Here is a 17,773-nt window from a genome sequence, read left to right as displayed (position 1 = left end):
TGTTTCCATCTCGTCGCATTGTCCCCCCCGAATAAACGCTTTCGTTACCATCGGGCCCCCGGCCGGCCGGCCGGCCGCCGGCGGCGGCGGCCTTTCTTCTCCCTCGTGCCTATCGATTATTTGGCATTCGCCTCCTCTTACCACGGAGGTGTACGGACCTCCCTGCTCGAAAATTCTGCATCGGTCTATCCCTACAACTGTCTCGGACTCTCCTTTCGCGAACTACACCTCCCCCCATCCCCCACATTAATTATAGATTAATGTCCTGATTCGAGGTTCGCTGTACGTACTCGTGAAACGTTAGCTCCTTGTCCTGCGATATCATGTCATAGACGGAATGAAATTTTGGAACACTATGCTAGTCTAGTGTGTTAGATTAACCCCTTTGTGATCGTATTAGCTAGGTAGCTATTATTACGTAGGTGCCACGGTGATTGGATTTTTTATAATAGTAAAAGAAAATCGCGTGGGAATTAATTAGCTACAGACAAGGGTTGACCGATTTAGTTACGAAAGAAATCGTAGTGCAAAGCGTTAACATTATTAATAATAATATTATATGCGCGTAGCAGGTCTCGCAACCGCGTCTACGTCTTCAATTTCTACCGGCCGACAATTTTGCAAGTCCCCACCACTGTTTCAACAAATATACTTTCCGGGGGTGTATTCCCTGCGACGTTCCCTCTCGATTCGCAAGGCATCGGCACCGCGGCGACGCCGTTTCTCCGTTCTCGCGACTTCTAGCCCCAGCCTCGTCAATCCCGCAGCCCTTTGCCTTCTCCATGCTCATTACCGTCGAGCCCTACGAGCTTAACCATCTCGGCGAATAGCTCGATACAACGGAACGGCCGCGAATTTATTCGTCCGCGCCGCCACGAAACCAATTTCCTCGGAAAGCTTTCCCGCGAAACAATTTTTCTGCCGCGCGGAATCGGCATGGATCCTCCTCTTGCCCCCCTCGCTTTCTTCCTCTCCTGAGAGAAGAGAGAAAAAACCGAGAGAGAGAGAGAGAGAGAGAGAGAGCAAAAAGAGCAGTGAGAGAGAGAGGAGGCCCGCTTAAGTCGCGCCGAAGCTACCCCTAGCTCCAACCACCCCGCGCGCCGCGTAATGCAATCAGGCGACCCGCGCGCGGCTCCTTCAAGCGTCATTAAGTCAAGTTAAGGCTGAGCAACGAGAATCTGCGAGAGCCGGCATCGCCACCCGAGCTTTCCGCCGCGCGCACGAAATTTCGTGCGATCAACCCGGAGCGCCCGGGATTTAAATCGCTGAGAGTAGCGCCGCCGTGGCCCCCGGGGATTGATTTTTAATTAGAACCGCCTCCTCGATTAGACGAGCCAACCTAACTCGGGCGACGAGCCTCGCGGCCGACGAATACCAGGCTTCCGAACACAATCGCGGCACGAGTATTCATCGAGAATCCTAATCACAACGTGATGATGCGAGTTTAATGTTATCACGATCTTTTAGCTTGGATTTAACGCGCGAATATTTTGAATCGATAGTCTTATCTCTGCGTAGAATTTATATATATTCGCGTCTGGATTCAAATATATATATATATAAATCTGGGTATTTTATATATATTATTAACACATTTTGCCATAATATACCTTGCAGTTCTCGATGTAATAACATTCGCGTCATTTTGCATCAATGATAATATAAAATAATAATATAAAAATAAATGCTGCAACATTCAAGTCCGCGAAGGTGTTAATAATTATCTAGTACCCTCTTCTAATAAATGTGCCCTCTTTTAATATATGAAAACGACTTTCCCAGTCATCGAAACTTCGAAACCATCTGCGTTCGAAAATGTTCAAGGGGTTGATTTCCGTGTCGCGACCCCCGCGGCAACGGCTCGATGAACACGGAACTAGTCGAAAGGGGCTGGAATAGCGTCGGGGTTGTTCTAGAGAAGTGCTAGACGCGCGCGCGCGCCCGTCGAGCGAAAGAGCGAGCGAAAGGGAGAAGGAAGACGCGACTCCGCTGGACGGCAAAGCAAACTGTGATCGAGGGGGCCGAGCGTGTGGATTATGTACTCCTCGTAAGGCAATTACGCGGAGTCGCGTCAACTATACTGGCGGTTGATGGTAATCGTCGGACAGTCCGGCAATTTCGGTCTGCCGCAACGTCGAGAAACGGGGAGAAACTAAGGGGGGGAAACGGGGAGACGCGACGAGTCCTGCGAGGACAAGGGGTTGCGAGAGACTATGGCCTGTGACGGGCTGCTGCGAAGATACCAATTAATCGACCGAACTTTGTACCACTTTAACAACGATCCTGTGCGCTATGGAATTTTTCTATCGTTAAAATATTATAGAAAAATATCGTGTTTAACACGGTAAAGCGCGACTGCGGATCTCGAAGCTGTTTCTAAAGAATTTAGTATTTGCAGAAACGTCGGAGCGTCGATCGATTAATCGTGAAAAAAACGTCGTGGAATCGAGTTCCCGTGGACTGATTGGCTGATACGCATCGTTCCTCGGCAAACAATCGATCGAACGCGACCCGGCGCGCACGCTTCATTTCCCGTGGCCGCGGATTTCTAGACCGATTTATTAACCCGCTTCATTATTAGAGCGTTCGCGCGCGGGTCCCGCCGCTTTTCGACCATTCCGTCGACATTTTCACGATACTTTCCCCCGTACGCCTATTTCCCAGCATTTTTATTTCCCGGTTGGACGCTTAAATCCGAAACAATTTCGCGACTTCTACCGCGGTTTTCCGGTTTCATTCATCGGTTTTATATTCGAACGATTTTCATTAAAAAAAAAAAAGCACAAACAAGCAATAAAATCGTACCCGATAGACTGTAGATTTCAATGCGAATTAAACGCGTTTATATTTGCCGGCGATTGCGATTAATCCGGAATTTATGGTTGGCGCTTAATTCCTTCGCGAACGAAGTTTTCGAAAAATGTGGCCAGGCTCGCGGTCGGAGACTTCGATGCCCGCGCAGGCGGCATCGAACCGCGACACTCGCCGTAACCGATCCGACGCGGCGGCTAATAAAGTCGACAGACCTCTGGAGAGAGATCGTTCGCGCAATCACCGAACGCGAAAGTTCGGCGAAATTGAATTGGATCGTCGAACGCGACCGCGAGCCTCGTTAACGTTGACAAACTCGTCGCGAACGATCTCGCGTTTACCCGGTTCGAAAGGTAACCGTTTACCCCGTTCCCTTGACGAAAGGCAGACCCCTTCCCTTTTTGCCCTTTCTCGAAAAGCACGCGAATGACAAATCGAACGAACAACGCGAAAAGAAGGATTGTTCGCGCTTTGGTTCTCGGCCAACGAGCTTCCGAAGGAACACAAGCTTCGCCCTTTCGAGGGCGCTGCTAATTGCTGCCGGCGCTTGCACACGCTCTCGCAAGCATCTAATTAAGGCTGCTGGGGCGACAATGAGACTAATCGGTGAATGCCTCGCTGCTAAACAAATGGGCGAGAAAGGTGGACGTTGTTACGCGCGTGTCGAATAGGCTCGCGTCTTTGTTCCTCGGGTGGTGGCTGTGATTTTCTGATCTCGCGACAGTGTCGAGGGGTGCATTCTATCTGTAATAATGTAATTACTCTGGAATTTTTGCTGTCACCATTCCAAAGGGTTAAATCGCGATTCAGTTGCCAACGTAAAAATTCGCAAAAAAAGAATCGCGCGAACGTTGATACCACGAGATTTCCAACGCTTCGTCCACCATACGCGAATTACTTGATTCTACCAATTTTTTTTTGAAAAAAAAAACGAGCCTGATCGAGAAGCCACTCGGTCGAAATTAGAATGCGAATAATCCGTGGGTCCGGATCTCTCTATCGCGGCGGCCCGGCGGTGCCCCCCGGCCGCCCGTTTTATTCGGCTCCCGGGGCGAAAAAAAAAAAAGAGAAATTCGATCCGCCGCGGTATTTTTTCGGGAATTCCTGGGGAGTCTCTCGAATTCCGCGATCGGGCCTGGGGAAAACGCGTAATCGAACCAGGCTCGAAAATCGATCGCGTGCCCGAAACTTGGTGCGCGTCCGCTCTCCCCGCTCTCCGCTGCCGAACGAGGGGATGAGAGAGCGCCGGGTGTGCTGTTGTCGAGGTGTTGACGGGGGCGGGTTACGAGGGCGGAGGGGTGGCGGAGGGGGGGGGGTGGACGGGTTGCGGGCCGACATACGAGAATTAATTAGAGTTACCACTAAATCAAAGGCGGCACTTTTTGTCGAGCATGCAGCACAACCTTCGGCCGGCCAGAAAGAAAAAAAAGAAGAAAAAAAAACAACTGATTGTCATGTCTTCTCGCCAACTAAACACACCGTGCCACGATCCAATAATAATAACATTAATGTCAATGACAACAATTCCAAAATGAAACGAAAGAATAGAAATATGTAGATGTATATATAAATATGTGTATACGGAGGGAGCCGCCGAACAATTCCCCGCTAAAAACATCCCCTTCGTTCTAAGCGACGTTAAAAAAAAAGACGAAGCTCGAGATAAAAGTCCCAATTGTTGATAAACCGTTCTTCCGAGCCAAGCTTATTTATTTTTATTAACGTCGCTTAAGCCGGGATATTTTCGATGGCAAATGTTCGGCGACCTACCCCTCCCTATATAGAACTAAAAAACAGATCAAACTAGAAGAAGAGACAAAGGACGCAACGTGGAAAGTATAAACAACGATATATGTAATATGTAATCGTGAGCGTACGGTACGACGATAGAGTCAGAATAGACGGGGAGAGAGAGAGAGAGAGAGAGAAGGGAGAAGAAGAGCCGACGCGCGTGTCCCGGCGTGGCAGCAAACCATTCTGCGATAATAAAATGAGAGAACGGGAGGATAAATTCAAGCGACGCGAGGGTTCGTCGTTGCGAGAGCCAGATATAGACACAAAGAGAGAAAAATAGAGAGAGGGAGAGGGAGCTGAGCGAAGGGTGAACAAGACGCGTTAATTAAAGAGAGGATAACGTTCTCCGATGAGATCGACAAGAAAAACGAAAGAAAAGGGGGGGACGATAAACTATGTAGAAAAGAGCCAATGACAGGTTCCGTTCTCTCTTCCCTCGTTAGAGCGCGTTCTTCCTCGCGAATGATTCCGAATACGCGAGCAATCAGCTCGACTGTTGCTGCAGTCTCCTTTCTCTCCCGTGTTCCTTCCGTCTCTCGCTTCTCCTCTCTCTCTCTCTCATTTTTCTTTTCGTCCCTCATTTGTTCCAATAGATGTGGAAACACTGTTCGAAGACGATAGAGAAAGAAGAGAGCGAGAGAGAGGAGGCGAGTAATTCGATAAACAATACCAAACGGAAAATGATGGACAAGAACTCTATTGGAGCAAGGAGAAACGTACGTGTAAGACAGACTAGGAAACGCAAGAATCGTTCCCGCAATACACACTACTTGTTCAGCTCTGGTACGTGTACGTAGGTGCAAAAACGTATATGGTTGCAGGCGCTCGCAGAACTAGCTACTCGAATACCGTGGAAATTTTTAATTGCTGAATTTCATCGAAAACCATTGGTAGAATGGTAGCCAGGTGATTAGATCGTGTCGGCAAATCAGAAGACGATTCGACGATGTATTAGCGAATAAAATTGTTGATAATGTAAAAATTAATAATATAACTGGATGATAATTTAACTGGTTAATAATATAATTGCTTAGTAATATAACTGGATAATAATATAACTGTTTAATAATATAGCTAGTCAAAAATTTTTTGCCATAGTTTTCAAATATAAATAAAATGGACCTATTGAACACAGTGACCATTTTCACGAATTATTATATCTATATACATTATTATACATCGTCGAATCGATGTTCGATAACGCTGACACGATCATGAAATTTCCTCCTAACTACACCTTCCCTCCGGTTCAAAATTCCTCGTAATTAACAAATAGCCATTTCATATAATAAACATCGCGAGAACTACCGAGCACGTTCGCGAGCGACTGGTGGCAACTCTGCGGCGACTGCCAGGACGGACGTACCATGTAACACGTGAAAATTATAAATACATAATATATATAGTCAGTACATACTATGCGTACGTATCCATACATTGTTCTCGCGGAAAAATTAGTTTAGTAACAGAGAATCGATAAATCAAACAACCGAGACGAAGAAAAATAAAAAAAAAAGAAGACGATACATAGAAGAGAAGTGACGAGAAGAGATCTTCTCCGTTTTCTCTGTGTTTCTTCTCGCTAGTCTGTGTGTTTTCTTTCTTTTTTTTTTCCGCTAAAACACTTGTCGGTTAATTATAATCAAGTACGTGCATAGGATACATACGTATATCGGTCGGCATGTTCCAATAGATACAGATATATGTATGTAATATATATATATGTTTCCATACGTATACGTATACAGAAAAAAGCCGTAAACAATCTTCTCTAAATAAAAAAAAAAAAAAAAAAAAGAATGGAACGTACAATTCCTCTTTCTTGTGTATACATATATGTAGCTTTCTTTCTCATTTTTTTTTCTGTCTGTTTTTCTTTTCTTTTTGTTCGAGATGATGTATATATATACACATGTATTCACAGGTGAATCTCATATGAAGGCAAGCCAAGGCCACGACATGAGACGTGCAAATTAAAAAAGGTAATAATTATTAAAAAAAGAAGCAAGTAAAAAATTCTCTCCCAAAACCGCTTTCCAACCACAACCAAGCACAACCACAGGCAAGGTACGGGCCTTTGTCAACGAGACAGTCATCAACCAGTGAATATGTGGCGCATTACCGTGATTATCATACATATATATATAAATATAATTCTTTCTGTTCGTAACTTATATATATGTATATATATATGCGTGTGTGTGTAAATAGTAACAATTTGAGAAAAAAGAAATCTATACATTGTATGTATATGTATATCTATACATATATAAATATATAAATATATTATATATCCATATGTAAATATATAAATATATATATATCCATATGTAAATATATATATTTATATATACATATACATACATATATACATATATACGGATGAGATACGAAGGGGAAGTTGAGAGATGAGAAGTCTGGATCCATGGGGGATCAAGTTTGTTTCGGACATGGAGGTGCACAGATAAATAATCATTTACTGGGATCAGGAGAGAGAAGGTGAGAGAGAAATAGAAAGAAATAGAAAGAGAGAAAAGTCGGGTGAGAATCGGGAATCGATTAATACATACGTGTGTGGGAGTGGCGAGCACACCGTCGACAGGTGATCGTTAATACAACTAATTGTTTAACCACAGTGAAACGGTATTAATCGTTGGCAATCGGTTAAACGAATCGGCGAGCTGCTAGCTGCTACGTTACGATTCGAATGCGAGAGGCAGCGATGGCTGAGATCGATCGTTGCCGATCTATGGAAATCGATTTCGACACTCTGATCATCCAGTTTAATCGCCAAAATTATACTAATTAAAATAAGCTAGTCGACGGACGAACTTGACAATTAATTTTCGTTTGTTTCAATTTTAAAGCCATTTTTAATATTCTTACAGAGCTCTTCTTTCATGGCATTAAATCAAAGTTATAATTAAAATATGATACTGAGCTCAGCGAATTTTAATTTGTCAAAAGAATACAAGGAATAATTTTGTCTCTGGTGTTCGACAAAATAATTTGGCAAGAAAAGATCACGAATTAATAAATTAGTAATTTCTCTAAATGAGAAAAGAGCGTCGATGTCGTTTTGTTTTAAACCAGAAACGGCTCGAGCTGAGCCAGCGCGACCGCGGCCGAGTTAAGTGTCACAAGATTATTAAGTATGATACGGTGTGAAACAAACGAGACAGGTGCTAACAAGAGACTGTTGGTGGTGTATTTTTTTGCGAGCAGTGTGCGCCGCGCAAGGTACATACGTCCGGTCATATTAATCGATTAATCGAAGTATTCAGGAGAAATAGAAAACAATAGAGATATAGATAGAGAAATAGAGAGAAATAGAGAGAGAGAGAGAGAGAGAGAGATGAGTCGAGGGTGTGACAAGGAACGTAAAAGGTAGTATACGTAGGCACAGCGGTGAGTTAATGGTAGTAATCGTTACGCTAAAAATTAATCAAATCATACGAATTATATTACGTACGAAGAATACCTCATGCTTTTACCACCGGACAGAGGAAACCCTAGAAAACTAAAAGCTAGCACAGGCGAGATTCGTATAATATCTTTTCATATCTTTCTTTTGTTTTTTTTAAATATATATATATATATGTCTCATTTATGTGTGTTTTCTTATGTATCTGTATAGATTTTTTTTTTTTTTGGTTTTTAGCATTCGACACTAAGGGAATTCCGACCTTTCTCCTATCGACGGCGATGATCGTCGACGACGATGCGAATCCGGGCTGCGTCCGACGATCTAGCCTCGGTCCACCGTCGAGATCTATTTTATTTCGATCCACGGTCGGTGCGCGTGGACGAGATCTTCCGTGCGGTTTCACGAATTCGTTGGCGTCGGTCCTCGCCACGTGGACGTACGGAACGATTCCCGTTCGTCGACGACTCCGTTAAAGATAAAGCGGGACCGTGTCTTCAAAGTGATTTTGTGTCCGGATCCTGGTCTCCGGCGTTCTTCACCTTTCTCGGAGGGAGCGGCGTCGACGGTGTCTCGTTTAACCGGGCGGTCGCGACGTCACGCGCTCCCTTGGAACGCACGCATCGGTCGTTGCTTTCCACGCTTTCGAATAGCTTTGGATGAAACTGCGCCCCGAAAAGTTGGTTCGCAAGAAAGGGAAACATGGTAGAGATTCTCCGTCCTCGTTCGGCTTGATGCATCGCGATACAATTATCGAGATATTCTCAACGAAGCGAAAGTTTTTACCGTCGCTTTACCAGCAAAGTCGAAACTCGAACGCGGGCGAACACTTTGAAAAAACGATCGAAAATTCTACGCAGCAATCGTGAACAGGACCGTCGTACTATCAACGTAAACACGAGAAGTGCGTCATTGAGTAGCAGGTCCTGGCGCGTAACGCGACTCAAACGTGACGCGACCTCGGGCGCGAAACGACCGCCGACAACGAGACGCCGTGGACAGGATATCCCCGCTCAGTCTTCCGTGGTTGTTCATCGACGAATCATCTGTTATTTTCGATCTATCATCGATTGGCGACGGTGGTGCAGGCGATTGGGGTAGGCCGCGGTTAGCAGCAGCGAACGACAAGAGCCGACAGAGAGCAGGAAAACGACACAGAGAGAAACGTGAGAACACCGGTATGTATAACAATAATAATAGTAATAATAATAATAATAATAATAATAATAATAATGGTATACACGGTGGATTCGTTTTGCGAAAAAAACGGCTTCAAAAAATACATTACGGTGTGAAGAAGGTAGTACACGTGGCATGCAAACGGTGACAAGTCTTCTAGATACGTTATCGAGCGTGTCAATCAAGCTTTTACGGGGACTGCCGAGCCCGGAGCAATGGCTCGTCGTCGTAATCGTCGTCGTCGTCGTCTCGCGAGCCGTATTCTTGCCGACAATACGACGTACGTAGAACCGTGTATTGTCCATTGCTCGCGGGCGCCGGCCGGCCGCACATCTACCGGGTTACAATCGATTCCGGGCTTCGTGATCGTCACTGTTATTCACTGAAAGCTAAACGCCACTAATCAAGACCAGAAAAAAGCCTACAGCATGCACTCCTCTGTTCGATAAAGAGAGGGAGAGACAGAGATAGAAAGAGAGCGAGAGAGAGACATAGGTAAAAAGAGAGTACGACGGGGTGCGCGCGATCGCGTGACGTAGTCGATGTAATCGTTTTCGATCGATTGATTGTGATCGACGGTTTTTACTAGGATAAACGAAAGATCGCGTAGTCGACGAAATATTCTTCGATCGATAGATAGTGATCGACGGTTTTTACTAGGATAAACGAAGGATCGCGAGACAAATATATATCGATCTTCTCGCGAGATCGTTGCAGAGAAGAGGCGCTCGATTCGCGGGGATCGCGGAAAGAAAGAAAAATCGTCGGGAAACTGGACAGATAAACGCGAAACGATCTGGACTGGGAGATCGAAAATCGGAATCGGGGAATCGAAAATCGAGATCCGGGGAATCGAAAATCGGAATCCGGGGAATCGAAAATCAAAATTCGGGGAATCGAAAATCGGAATCCGAGGAATCGAAAATCGGAATTCGGGGAATCGAAAATCGGAATCCGGGGAATCGAAAATCGGAATCCAGGAATCGAAGATCGAAAATCGGGATCGTGGAATCGAAGATCGGATGCATGCCACGTAAGTCGAGAGATCGCGATAGGACGGAGCAGAAAACTTCCTCGGGTTCTGCTTGGTAAAGCTCCTCTTTATTGGCTTCAACACACGTTTCTGTGGGGAAACACTGGCAAATATATATACCGTGTGTGTATGTGTACGCGTGCGTAACTGTTTCGCGCGCGCTCTCGCGAAACATGGATCGATAATCGTCGTCGATCCTCGACCATCTCTTCCGGACATCTTCGTCGACTTCCTGCCGTGTCAATGCCATGCGTTTTCTCATTTATTCTTTCTCTCTCTCTCACACTCTCTCTCTCTCTTTCTCTCCCGCTCTCTATAGTTTTCTTCCTTTATCTTCTTTTTATTCGATGGCTTCTGATATAGGTCTCTCTTTCTCTAGTTTCTTCCATTATGGGGAAAATTGTCTCTGGGCGGGAGAGTCTTCTTCCGTTTCTCGTCGATCGCACTGTCACTTTGCACAGCTTTCTAGTTCACGGAAACGCGAGGCGCCGCTCCGAGGATCGATAGGATCTAGGATCTATGATCTACGGTCCAGCGAGCGTTTAAATTGTGGCGAGATTCTGCGCGAGACGAAAGAATACGTCGAGAATACGTGGAGAACCGAGAATTCTTTGCGAAAATGAAACCTTCTTTTATCGGAGCGTAAATGTTAACCCATTAACTGCCACCTTTTCAGGATTTTCGAATTTTATGTGCAGCAGTCTTTTCGCGAGTGCGTTTGACAGTTTAATGTCTTTTTATAGATATCAGTCGATTTATTACAAACGGTGTGCATTTTGTGTTTCGAGAAAAAGAGAAGCTTGGAAATCAGCTGCAAGTTGAAAAGAATTATTTAATATTGAAAAGAATTATTATTATTGTTGAAAAGAATTATAATTATTGTTGAAAAGAATTCTTATTATTGTTGAAAAGAATTATTATAAAGTACGTATTTTAGAATATTCAAAACGATGGATATGCTAGAGAAAAATTTTATCTTATTAGTTTTTATTCATGCAACCTGCAACAAACCCTACTTGGGAATTTTTTTAAATTATAGAATATTTGAAGGAAATTTAATATAATTATATTATTATACAATCTCTTGTGAATGTATACAACTTTTTCGGTGAAAATTAAAAAGAAAAGAAATTTGGCAGTTAATGGGTTAAGAGCAACAAAAGGTTGGGGAAAAGCTTGTCAGTCTTCTCAGATACATCGTACTTTACCAAAATCCACTGCGCTGCGAACTCACGATCGTCCGCGCTAGGAAAACCTTAACCCTTTGCATTCGAATGATTCACACTCATGTTCCATCACTTATAAAATAAATATTATAGCAATATTTAGATTTAAAAACTTGTTAAAACTGGAACTGCTGAATCACAAAAATCAATTTCACATTTATAAAATGATTTTAGATTTACTTTTAAAAATGCTTCGATTGCAAAGGGTTAAAAAGCGAACCGATCGCACGACTCTTTGCGCAAACCTGGCCAAAAACGCGGTAGATTAGAGCAAGTATAGAGCTCTTTGAGCCCGCGTCGCCTCGACGGGCGGCCTCGCCTTTCCGCTTACACGCATTCGTCGTCGTCGTAGGCCTCGTCGATCGCTCATCGGATCGACAGATCGACAGTGTGTCGCGCGCGCTGCAAATACTGTCGTTTCTAAGTACGCAGAGGCAGGTAACTCAGGTTTACAGATCACTAGAAACAATACCCTGTATATCGGTCCGTGGCCAGTCTCGGTCCACGGGACTATCCTAGACAACACAACGGAGCCTAGAAAATCCTGACAACGTCGAACGGAACAATGTAAAAAAAAAGAAAAAAGTCCGTCGAAACGATAAAATGGATAAATGGAATAATCGACGTGTCCGTCGTCGACCTAAATCTACGAATACTGTGCGTGGCCGGAATACTTTCTCGGAATACCCTGTAGCTCCGTGGAGAACGTCGTACTTAATCGCCTAAACGTCTAAAGCCTAAAACGGCGGGTCCCGCGCGCGAGTGGAAACGACAGCGGGGATTGTGTTTCGCGCGCCGGTTCTCCGACGGTTCCGCGACGGTTCCGCGACGGTGCTCCGGCGATCTATGGCGTTCGTAATAAAAATCGCGTGGCAGCACCAATGGTTTCCACGCTGCGGTTTCTTTCGCGGCCGTGGGACCGCGGGGGCGTAGAAGGCGGAAAACGGCTCGGTTCCCGCGGGAACCGAGGATCCGCCGATGGCCTAACGCAAACTAGAGGTTCGCTCTGTCTCGTGCCGACCTACCACTGACCGTTAGACTCTCAACTGTTCGAGATCCGGCTTCAAACACGATTTTTCTCGCGGCTTCCGGTTTCCCGGCGCAAGAAAACCGGCCTCCGCGCGGCCGCTGGATTTCCCTCGCCCTTTGGAAATCCGGCAGACAGATCTGGAAATTCTAGCAACGGGATCCTCTATATTCACGATATATTATAATTGTAGGATACTCGATCCTACGAATCGTCCGTTCAGTATCTCTGTTTCCGAGGAAATTAATCGATATCTCTGGTTCGACCATCCGAGATTTCAATCGTTTCACAAGCTTCACAATCGTTAAACAAGTTTTCTAAAGAACGAGCTCCGACGAGGTCTCTCTTGCTGCAACTTTTTCGCCGATTAAACTCGCGTCGGGAAAATCAATTTTCCAGGACTCTGTCTGCGATTGACCGGCGGCAACCCTCTTGCACCGAGCAATCGTCGCGTCGTCGACCGGATATGGAACGTTGGATATTTCTTTGGGATCGTGTGTGCGCGCTATCGTCTATATGTGCGCTTTCGTCTATATATATGCGCGCTTTCGTCTATATATGTGCGCGCTCTCGTCTATATATGTGCCCGCGCTTGTGTCTCTGTCCGTGTGTGGATGTCTGTGCGAGAAAACGTGGGATCTGGGCGTTGGTGCGAGCTCTCCCTCGCGAACCCTTCAATTGGCTGGGTTTAGAGAGAGAGAGAGAGAGAGAGAGAGCTCGCGATAGAAAGAGAGATAGAGAGAGAAAGAGAGAAAGAAAGAGAGATAGATAGATAGATAGATAGAGGAGAACGAGATAGGGTCGAGACAGTGGTCTCTCGCGAGCTGGTTGAACGACGAGCAATTAGTTGTAGATAAATAAAGTCTGTACCACCCACCTTGGCTCTGCTGGTATCATCGAGAGAACCCTAAAAGAAAGCTTTCTCTGGCCAAAGTGTTCGTGGGGGGGAATGGGGGGGCGTTTTTCTCTCTGACGAGACGAGGGGGTGTTTTACCATCTAAGGATCAGTGCTAGATCTGTCGCACGCATGGCGTATACGACGCGATCGTCGTGTCCGCGGAAACCTCGTCGCGCGGAAGTCGAGTCGGTCGTGTAAATCCAAAAAAGAAAACTGTGATTTATGGATCAGTTGGAAATTTATATTTGGCTCGATTTGGTTCGATTTTACTTGTATCGATATTACTCGACTAGCTTCGGACTCGACTCGATTCCTCGCAGACTATCCAGTTTCGTCGTGGCGGACTCGCCGACGATCGTCTGTCGGCCTCGCAAAGCTAAATCACTACGATTCTAAGTATATATATATATATGTATATAGATCTGTGTATGTATGTATAGATAAAAAAAATAGAAAAAATATAGCTCGTGAATGGTCGGCGGGACCGAGCCCAGCCGGTCTCACGATGCGATCGCGATACGATCGCGGTTCTATGCTGCCCCCAAGTGGCTGTCTTTTCTTTTCTCTGAAATTATGTCTGAGAATTTTCATTTTTTTTTTCTTTGTTGGCTTGGTCGTGGTGTGTTGGCGGCTGTTTTTCTTTTTTTTTGGGAGGAAACAAACGAAAATTGTGAACTCTACTTCGGAGAGAGACAAGTCTTTTTCTCTCTCTCTCGCTTTTGTTTGCTTGGCTTATTTTTTTTTTTCGTGCGCGCGCGCGTGTCACCCGGTTTTCATTTTGTCGCGCCGGACACTCCGCGATCGCCGGTCGCGGACGGTGCTAAAAAAGAGAGTCGATAAAGAGTCGGCAGTCGATCGTGGTCGGACGGTTGCCGACTCGCGGCGCACACCACCTGCTGACCCGGCGACCCGGGTTTCTCGACCGCCGCACGCGCCCGCGTCTCACTGTCGTCGCCTTTGCCCGTCACATCATCGCCTTCAGGAGAATCCGTAGCAATTCTCCCGGATCTCGAAGTAGAGATTCAGCAGTGCCGACTCCGGCACGTCGTGGAAGCACCTACCCTCTGGCCACTGTACGCATACTGAAACAGAGAAGGCGAAACGATCACGTTAGTCCGGTTACAGAAACAATTTTGCATTGTAGCGGAACAGTCATAGCGACTGACGAAAGCATAGCGTTTTTATATAATGAAAATGGACGGTGCATTTTGAAAGTCCGTTTTCTGTGGTTTCAGCCAACAAAGCTATTTATTTCATATTTTTACGTATTTTAATATATCTAAATTTAAAGGAAGGGTCAACAAATTTTCTTCTCAATTTTGTATATTATATACCACTGTTCGTTCGACAAAAATTAATTTCGATTACCATGACACCCATATATAAATTTCATACGACTTCGATGAATTAAAAGATAGCATATCAGTGAATTAAAAAAATATAAATTAATTGCGTCAAGTGTCCGGCAATATTCCTACTAATTTATTTTACTAAAGTAAAGAACGTTAATTATATATGAATATTATTAAATTTGATTTTACATTGAGAAATATTTAATTTTGCTTTAATATAATTTAATCTTAATAATGGTTCTTGAATAAACCTAACATTATTCTTGCTTCAACTTGATTTCATCTCAATGATGGTACTACAAGGGGTTAATGACTTCGAATTGAATAAGCCAGACATTATCCGCTATAAAGCATTCGAATATGAATTTCATCGCGCGCTCGACTCGGCTCAGAATTTTCTCGCGTTTTATCGATGAAGACGCGGGATCGGGCGAATATCTCGCGAGATTTCTCGCGTGAAATACGGCTCGATGGAAGGTTGTGTATGAAGAAGAAAGGGAGAACAAGGCGAAAGAGATAGATAGATAGAGAGAGAGAGAGGGGGGGTTCGCTGTGGAGTGGCGAGACGCTGATCGATTGCCTTTTATTTCCGGAGGCTCAAAGGATGCCGGCCAAGTGTGTTTTCTCACGAAAGCAGATCCCTCCTCCGCGGGAATCCTTCACCGAGCGAGATCGAGGGAGGGTAACCCGTCCCGCGCTATAACTTATGGCCGCCTCGATATCCGCACCGAAATAGATCGCGGATTTGTCCGAGACATTCGCGCTTCCGACGCTTTTTCCTTGTCTTCCCATTCCCCTCCCCTAACGCGGATACTAATGCGTGCGAAGCGGAAACGGTTGTCACCGGAATCTGCACCGAAATACAGGTAGCAATCCGACAATATTGCGGAAAATACATTTTGTACGTTTATCCTAAATAAAACGCCATTCTTTTTCGACTATTTTCTGTATTCGATTTTAGCGAAAGATTGTTTGAAATATTAGTGAGAATTTTATTATATTTCGATGTCACGAGGATGAAGCTATGACGAGTACACGAGTTAACCCTTTCAATTATTACGTCTCTCAGAGCTGCGTTGATTACGGCTATTTCGTCTTTAATTATTTCCTCGATATCAGGTTACGTCAGATGATTGAAATTTCACTTCGATTTAATAGAAATGATTGGCAGCCATATTTATATAATATAATTATAGCGCAAGCATATATAGTGCAAATATTAGCTCGAAAAGACGATTTTACGTAATTAAAATAAACAATTTCACTTCCAATATCTCTAATATTTTTCTAATATTTTTACATTATATATAATAAGCGAAAAACGCGGTAGAAATTAGATATTCATAAAGGTACAAAAGAGTCGAACGAAATGCCGCCGCTTCCCCCGCGACAAGTGCGCTCGTGAAACGCGGCAAACCGGTTAAACGGCAGTTTCGGCAAGTTCCTTTTTCAGAAATCCATTTTCCATGAAAATCCGGCCGCGGCTCGTTTCCGGCGAAATCGATCGAACCGAAATCCTCTAGCCGGGCACACGAAACTGGTTTCTCCGTACGAGGCCGGTATTTTCATTCGAAATTCCATTATCGCGATGCGTGGCACGAATTACAAACGCCGATCGAAATTACCGAGAGGGGGTGAGGAGGAGGGCGAAGGGGTAGAAGAGAGGATGGTAGTTTCGCGTTATTTATCCGGCGCGTCGAATCAATTCGGCTCCGACAAAAAAAAAGAGCCGAACGCATTGAAATTCGCTGCGATAGAATCTTCCGTCGCGCTGACGGACTTCCGTCGATTGGCGAATCGATTAGTTTCGAACTTCGTTGAAATCGCTCCCCCCCCCCCCCCCCCCCCCCTCTGTGCACGGCTTCTACAATCGCTTTAAATTAATTTAGAGATTTGTTTTCGATTTAATGTTAATGTGGCTATATCGCGCGATAAATTCTAACGGAGAACAGTTTCGACGGTTTTTTTTTTTTTTGTTCCGTTCGTCGGGAAACGGGGCGGCGAAAATTGTCGGCTAACCCGTTTTTGTCCGCGAGCTCGTCGATAATTGGTCGCGAAATAAAAGAGGCGAACTCGTCGAACGTTCAACCTTGCTCGCGGCGCCCGGGTTTCGCGAACCCCTTTGTCGGCGAGTCTGACTCGTGACAATGAATTTTAATAATAATTTATCGGGCACCGATATTGTTCTGCTTTTTAAGTGGAAATATAATTTTATTCTTTTCAACTTTAATATTTAAACGCTGAGAAGTGAATGAGATTCGCAGTCGTCGCGCGGTTTTCCGTAAAGGTCGAGTCTGCCGCCACCGACAGAGTTCAGAGTTCGTAGAGCAGAGTGTAGTCGAACGGCGTGTCAAGGAATTTCGTAGTTCCGCCGGCCGGATCGGAGGCTCAAAATCCCGGACACTAATCAACGTCGGCGTCGATTCCCCGATAGCCTCCCCCTCCCTCCCTGAATGCACCCCGGGGCGGAACACATCGAGGAGCGTCGAGCGACATTAATGGACAGTGATTTACGCGTCCGTAACGGGTCGCGATTTCAGGATGGCCGGAGCTTTGACGGCCGAACGTCGCCGGAAGGATTGATCGTGGGATCGCGTGACCGGCCGGCGATCCCGCCGTAATCAAACGGAAGCTGGCGAATTATTCGTCCAGCCTTAACTCCGAAGAAACTCTCGCCCCGACCACCCACCCCTCTCCACCTTTCTCTTTCACCCTCTGTCCGCGTCTCTCTCTTTCTCTCCGCGCCTTTCTGTCTATCTCTGTCTTTATTTATCTTTCTTTCTCTCCGCCTCTTTCTGTCTTTCTGTCTCTGAATCTTTTCGTCTCTCTCTCCTTGTCTCTCTGTCTCCTTTTGTCTCACCCTCGATGTCTCACTGTCTCTTTCTATCTCCTTCTATCTCTCCCCCAGTCTCTTTCTTTCTTTCTTTATCTTTCTTTCTCTCCGCCTCTTTCTCTCTCTCTATCTCTCTCTATCTCTCTCTGTCTCATTCTGTCTTCCTCTCCAACCCCTTTCAGGGTGCCGGCGACCG

At 45.2% G+C, this 17,773-nt stretch overlaps 1 protein-coding gene across 1 annotated transcript in view; it reads right to left on the bottom strand.

Moving 5' to 3' along the window:
- The window catches only part of LOC144474452 (RNA binding protein fox-1 homolog 2), a 164,208-nt gene that overhangs the window by 29,182 nt on the left and 117,253 nt on the right, over positions 1-17,773 (bottom strand). The window contains exon 6 of the mRNA XM_078189297.1: positions 14,454-14,474. Coding sequence (XP_078045423.1) covers positions 14,454-14,474 — 21 coding nt within the window. The remainder of the gene's footprint in view (positions 1-14,453; positions 14,475-17,773) is intronic.

This window comes from Augochlora pura, chromosome 8 (genome assembly GCF_028453695.1).
Source record: "Augochlora pura isolate Apur16 chromosome 8, APUR_v2.2.1, whole genome shotgun sequence".
Classification (NCBI taxonomy): domain Eukaryota; kingdom Metazoa; phylum Arthropoda; class Insecta; order Hymenoptera; family Halictidae; genus Augochlora; species Augochlora pura.
The sequence above is the reverse complement of the archived record's forward strand: the minus strand, read 5'-3'. Positions and strand labels throughout refer to the sequence as shown.